Source organism: Lynx rufus, unplaced genomic scaffold, assembly GCF_022079265.1.
Source record: "Lynx rufus isolate CCGP_SWC_20201006 ecotype Redwood Valley unplaced genomic scaffold, mLynRuf1.p SCAF_8, whole genome shotgun sequence".
In the NCBI taxonomy this organism is placed as follows: domain Eukaryota; kingdom Metazoa; phylum Chordata; class Mammalia; order Carnivora; family Felidae; genus Lynx; species Lynx rufus.
This window is the reverse complement of record NW_025814896.1, coordinates 81,211,759-81,218,254: the sequence shown is the minus strand read 5'-3', so window position 1 is coordinate 81,218,254 and position 6,496 is coordinate 81,211,759. Positions and strand designations below refer to the sequence as shown.

The following is a 6,496-nucleotide window of genomic DNA, read 5'->3' as shown; positions in this document are numbered from 1 at the left end:
GACTCGGATCCCCTAGTCGCCGTGAAGCCACGCGGGACAGCTCAGCAGAAAGGAAGGTTGTCTGCTGCCAACATGCAGGACACGGATCGGTTTTTTGTCGTTTTGTTTTCTTTTCCTTTTGGCTCAGCTCTGAAAGCATTACAGAGCTATCCTTTCCCGCCTCCCGACCCTCTTTCCCTCCCCCTCTTCTGTCTGGTGCAGGCAATTAGGGTGAAGAAATCAGTGCCAGGTTCCTGCCTCTGAAGAGAAAGGAATTGCTTCGGGAATTGAGTCCTGACACCTGTCTCTGTCCAGGATGGCGAGAGGGGATGCGGGGTCAAAACGCCCGCGGGAAGGGGCCGACCTGACTGGGAGGGGAGAACACTCCCTAAGAGACCATCTCTGGAGACTCCTTTTGCCACGTCCTCCCTCCCTATCATTTGGCCTTCTGCTTCCCACAGGTCGTTAACACGCGAGGGTATTAACACGGGACTTTTTTCCCTCCTTTTAGGCTCCCCGAGACCAGGACCTGGGGGCTGGAATCAGAAGAGCAACACTGACAAGCCGTTCATTAATTTGCATTTATTTTCGGGAAATAATGTAGATAAAAGGGGAGGAGGGGGACTGCCTTACATTTCAACAAGTAATTTGTGATCTTCACATCGGACAAATCAAGTTTACAAATTACTTTCCCACCTACTGGACGAAAAGGCCAAAGCCAAAATTGATACACAGGCGCGGGCTCTCCGCAGATTTCGGAGAATGAAGGTGCACTAAAAACTCACTAGACGAAACAGGGTTGTTTAAAAAGAGAGAAGCCGACAGAGGAATTGGAACTAGGGTTTGGGGCCTGGGTTGACTTGTTTGTTTTTCCATAATGCCGTATTTTTGTTTGTTTTTTGTTTTGTTTTGTTTTGTTTTGTTTTGTGATTGGTCTCTACACCAGAACTGCGACTCTGTGCTTCGACCGGGTGAAGGGCTCAGCCCTGCGTCCCCGCCCAGCCTAGCCCCCTCCCCTGTACCCTGACTTGGTCGTTTCCTTCACACTCTCGGACCCTCTCTATCCTCCGCGCCCAGCTTCCTGGAACCAAAAGGTTCTCTTTAATAAATACACAGAGGGGAAGGTGTGAGAGAGCAGGACAGCTTTGCAACAACTGAAAAAATAAAAGCGCCATCGTTTAAGGAAGAGAGGGAGGGGGACAGAGGGAAAATATTTTTTGCTTTTGTTTTATATATATGTGTGTATATATATGTATATATATGCTGTATATATCTTAAAGTTCTATTTCCTGGGCGCTAAGACGAGATATGCTCAGTTCAACCAACAGCAACTAAAAAGTTTAAATGGTCCCTGGAACGGACCCGACTATGTACAGCATTCCCGCCGAGGCGGAAGCTTGAGCCAGTTCTACGCAGGGCGGGGCTGTGCGCGAGAGGCTAGGGACGCGCTCCTCCCTCCAGCCGTGCCCCAGCGCATCCCGCTGGGGAGGAGAAAACGCCGGAAAGCTCTGGCCTGCAGCCGGGGAGCGGGACCGAGGGCTGCTGAAGGGGCGGTAGTCTGCAAGCGAGAAACACTTAGTGGTTGTTTTGATTTGGGGTAGAGTGTGGGTGCACTCCAGTGGGCAGACACATGCCAGTTAGTGATTCCAGTGTCCAGAAAGAATAAATAAAAGTGTACGGTTCAAACAGAGAGTCAGAGCAAGAGCCTCCGAAGGCTGCAAGTGCATAATAACTGCCCAGAAACACCAGAGGAGAGTGACTTAGGAGTTCGTTAGGGGATGAGGAAGAGAGCACACAGCTCTCCCCATATAGAACTTGTGGGCCAAGCCAAAGCACCTGTCCCCTCATCCAAGGGGTGGGCGGGTCTGCACATCCCCCAAACAAAGTGGCAGAAAGATGAGGGCGGCAGTGCAGGCAAAGGGCATCTTTCAGGGGCGTGAAAATTCAGGTCTGCAGAAGCCGAGGCAAAGGCGGGCGGTGCAGCAGCAGCAACAGGACGGGGACCACGGAGGGCGCAGGTAGTTGCGTTTCATCTCCTCTTCCTCCCACTCCTGGGCTCACAAGACCTGGAACCGCCATGAGGCTTGGTCCTTATAGTCCAGACAGTCGGGCGAATTGAAGTTGAGTTTCCAAGCCGAGGAAGCAGCGGCGGCGCCAGGCTCCTTGTAATCCAAGCAGTCGCCAGAGTTGAAGGCGAGCCCTGAGCCGCCGTAGCCCTGGTGGTGGTGGTGATGATGGTGGTGATGATGGCCTGAGGACTGGCTCAACGGATGGTGCGCGTGCGGATGGTGGTGATGGTGGCCGGCCATGGAGGAGGGTGCCATAGGGCTGAGCTGGTGCGGGTGGTGGTGCGAGTGCATGGGCGCTAGATAGGAGCTGCAGTCCACGCCGCCAAAGTAGGAAGACGAGGGCGCGGGGTAGCCCTGCCCGTAGCTGCCGCCCTGGCCGTAGGACATGGGATAAGAGGCTGCAGCCGAGGCGGCGCCTGCAGCAACCGAGCGCTGCATGCACGACGCGTTGCTAGGCGCGGCCAAGGGCTCGGGCACTGACACCGACGCGGGCGCTGAGCCCGGCGAGATGGAGGCCGGACTCCAGATGGATGAGGCAGCCGGCGTACTCAACGACGACGGGACTGCCACCGCCGGGTTCCCGCCCAGGCCTGCCGCCGCTGCCGCCGCTGGGTTGGCGGAGGCGCTGGATCCTGAGCTGGAGGACGAGGCGGAGCTGGACACAGCGGGAGGCGTGAACTGGCCGCTGCTTTCCGAGCCCGAGCTCTCCCGCACCGGGGACGACTTCTTCTTGGCTGGGCGGCTCTTGGTCCCGCTCCCGCTCTGCTGCTGCTGGCGGCATTTGGCACGGCGGTTCTTGAACCAGACCTGCAGCGGGCCGAGTCAGGGAGAGGGTGTCAGGGGGGCGAGTAGAGCCTGCTACTCCCCGGCCCCTGTACCCACCGCCCGGCTTAGGATCTCTTATCCCTCTCCAACGGCGGCCTCCACCCCTCCTCATCTCCCACCGGGCCAGCCCCTGCCCCTGCGTTCCCAGCTCCTCCGCCCTCCCCCAACCTTCAGATCAAAGATCCTCCTCTGGCAAAGTAGGGACGTGCACCTCCCCACCCCCAGCGCCACTCTGCCCTAGGGCGGAACATTCGCGTCTGTCCAGCCAGAAGTTCAGCCATGTCTAAACTCTGCTGTTGGCTGCTTCCCAACAGCCTCATGTATGTTTGGAGGCCCTGTCTTCTATGAATAGAGCTGAGGAAACTGCGGAGAGGCACGAAGGAGAGCGCAGGACAGTCACCAAGTCTGAGGTGGGAGGCAGTCGTCCCCTGGAGGCCCAGCGTTGGGCAAAGCGAGAATTTGAGCGGATGCAGGAGCAAGGCGGGGAGGCTGAACAGAGGCAGTACTCGGGGGACTAGGGAAGGAAGCCTGAGCAGAATTTCGTTGGGCTTCTTGGTTCCAAGTGGGGAACCAAATGGGACAAAGTTCTCACTTCTCTTGGAGGGCCCTGGTACGTGGCACAACATTCTTGGTTCTTTCTCGAGCCTCGAGGGAAAGCAAGCGAGATAAAAGGCCCTTGAGGAGAGTTCTGAGTTATAATCCAAACAGTATTTTCACCGCAAAAACAGAAACTGCAAAGCCGGTAGCCGGGTTTTGTGTTCGGCATCCTCTCTGGGCAAAGGAAACATCTAATCAAACCTGCGCCACCCAGGGAGCGCACTCCGACAGGGCACCAGGCTCTGGCCAAGCTCCACTCTTCCATTTCCAGGATCCCCGGGATGCAAGGCAAGTGCGAAGGCACAATTCAAGACCCCAAAGAAAACTGCCAAATCCTGGAATGGCCGAAGAAGCAGGGGCAAGTGTCGGGCCCTCTGGGCACTTTACGTTAGGAAACCTTGCTTATCCTCCCAAAATCATGAAAAGGATTTTCAATACCGAAGGCGCCCTGGGACCAAGGGTCGAATCCAGTGCTCTAAGCTAGTGCCCTTGACTTTGCCCCTCTTCCAGGCCCGGGCTGAGCGCTAGGGGGAGTCTGACAGGAATTGCCCAGTCTGTAAGCCCGCCCCACACCAGACCACCCTTCCCAGGCCCTCTCCAACTAGTCCCAGAGCCCCTACCCTGACCCAGGAGCCCTGGGCGCGCACACCTGAACTCTGGACTCCGGCAGGTTGATCTTGAGCGCCACCTCCTCGCGCATGAAGATGTCAGGGTAGCGAGTCTTGGCGAAGAGCGCCTCGAGCACGTCCAGCTGTGAGCGTGTAAAGGTAGTGCGTTCCCGCCGCTGCTTCCGCGGGGTGGCTGAGGGAACACGCGGGGGCGCCTCGGGTCAGCGGTGGCCACGCGGACCCACGCTAGAGGACGCAGATAGGCCTCAGGCAGGCCCTGTGCGAGGCCGTTGCAAAAGAGAGCAGAGCTCCAAGCGAAAGAAAAACTCCCCCGGGAGGCGAGCCTGAGAGGCCACAGGTGGGAGAAAGTACATGCGTGCGACTGAGAACCAGTGGGTCTTCAAGACTTTAGAGTTGCCCCCTTCCCTACTTCTCAGAGGTTAGGAAGGGAAAAGAAGTTATATAATCTCCCTGTTTTCGCCCCCTTGCCCCCAACACACCCCCTGGCTGGAGGATGGTGAAGGGGTGCTCAGAAACACCGCCCGGAAAACACTTTCCGAAAGAATACTTGGGGGAGAAGGAGTGGGAGCTAGGAAACAAAACCAAACAAAAAGCCAGGATTCTGCTCAGGCTCTCCACATCCGCAGTGCAAAAGTTGGTGCAAACGACCCATGTAGAGGACAATTTATTTAATTGGGGAGAAAGAATCCCTCTTCCTCATCTCTGCCAGTCATTTCTCATGAGAAAATCTTGGCTCTTCCTGTTAGGGCCTAGAGAGTGTCCAGAATCCTCACTCAATATTGGCGGGGGGGGGCGGGGGGGGGGGGAAGGAATAGATACACATAGTAACACACACACACACACACACACACACACCAAAAAAAAAAAAAAAAAAAGGCTGCCCATGGGAAACTGCCCGACGTAAATGCTCCCTGTGCTGGTGGTGGGACCACAACAAGAAACAGGTTGTCCGTGTGGCCAGGCTGGGAAAGCACACATTACACTACTTCACTGCCCAGGCCCAGTTCACCCAGTGGTGACTGCCCTGTGAGCCTGCAGCCTGTGGTGCATTGTAGGCATACTAGCCAACCGGCTCCCTGGGCCTGCTCAGCGACAAAAATGTGTGCTCAAACTCAGAGTCTGGGGATCCCCAAGATTTGCAGGGGCTGGGGGCAGGTACCGGTGCTCACCGGGGTAGCCCACGGAAGGATGCAGGAGGTCCATGGCTGGCCCGGCCAGGCCCAGCCCGTTCATGCCGTATGGGGGTTGTTTGAGGTAAGACATCATGCTAACAGCTGGGTGGAGGCGCCCCGACGGATCCAGGGGGCCGGGGCCTGGCGCAGTGCGGGGCTCCCACTGCGCAGTCCTTCAAGCTCTTTGGCGCCTGGGGGCCCGGCCTATGGAGACAGGAGACACATGTAAACAGTGATTGGGAGCCATCTCGGCTTCCTTGTCTTGTCTGAGGCAAGGAGCCACGGAATGGGGAGGCTACGGAACTTTGCGAGGCGGTCAACTCGGCTCTATAAGGCCTTAGTCTAAAAACCACAGCTTCTTTGAAAAAAGTAAGCTTTTCTGGATCATCATCTACTCTTTTCACACTTGGAAGGGTAAAAGACACTCCTAGGACGTCACTAAGAGTGAGGAGAGGTTAAAAGCAGGGCTAAGCTGGAAAGGTCGGAGCCTGAAAGGCGGAGTGTACAAGGTCCCAAGTCTAGGCAAAATTCTGGTCCGGTAGGAGCAGGCCTCAATACTGCAAAAGCAAACGTTTACTCCGCGCCAGTGAGGCAGGCTGCCCAGGGCATAAGGGGTTGTTTCCTTTTGTTTCAAACGTTTTTGAAAGCGGGACCAAAAGGTAGAGGCTCCAGAGAGCCAAGGTGAGGCACTTCGGGGAGCTCGCAGCGCCTGGGCCTCTCTGAGATGCATTACCCACTTAGAGGAATACATTCCTTCAAAGGTCTCTGCCACTGGGTCCCGGCCCCAGAGCCCACAGCCACCCCTCTAGTTAACCTCTCTGTGCCCAGACTTTGAAAGATTGCTCACCGGGAATCCCACCACACCTTAACCGCAGTTACAGGCCCAGGGCCCGCAGAGGCGGCCAGAAGACGCAGAAGGGGCCACTGTAGAGGTGGCGGCTCTAAGACGCGGCGGGAGGTCAGGGGCGCCTGGCCACCGCCGCAGGCCCTTCTTCGCGAATGCGAGCGGGTCCTTCTTTCTGCCCGGTCCTGGCTGCGGACAATGTCGTCCCGGCGGAGGCTGAAAGGTGACCCGCCGAGCTCCCCAAAAGGTCTCACGGATTTGGGAGGCCTCAGTGCAGCGTTCTCGTGTACTCCCTTCCTATCCTACTAGATGAACCCGCGGCCCCATAACCCGATTGAGACAAGTAGGCCTCGGCGGCAGAGCTCGCGCTGACCCGCACTG

The 6,496-nt window shown here is 56.9% G+C and overlaps 1 protein-coding gene across 2 annotated transcripts; it reads right to left on the bottom strand.

Moving 5' to 3' along the window:
• Window positions 1-2,036: 2,036 nt before the first annotated feature.
• Window positions 2,037-5,365, bottom strand: OTX1 (orthodenticle homeobox 1). 2 transcript variants are annotated; one of them, XM_047067489.1, is made up of 5 exons: window positions 5,269-5,365; window positions 4,120-4,271; window positions 2,687-2,855; window positions 2,530-2,611; window positions 2,037-2,499 (listed from the first exon to the last, which is right to left on the bottom strand). In XM_047067489.1, the coding sequence occupies exons 1-5, from the start codon at window positions 5,363-5,365 to the stop codon at window positions 2,037-2,039; spliced, it is 963 nt and encodes a 320-aa protein (XP_046923445.1). The 2 variants fall into 2 exon arrangements, with proteins under 2 accessions (XP_046923445.1, XP_046923444.1); XM_047067488.1 differs by having other exon boundaries at window positions 2,037-2,855.
• Between the last annotated feature and the right edge of the window lie 1,131 nt (window positions 5,366-6,496).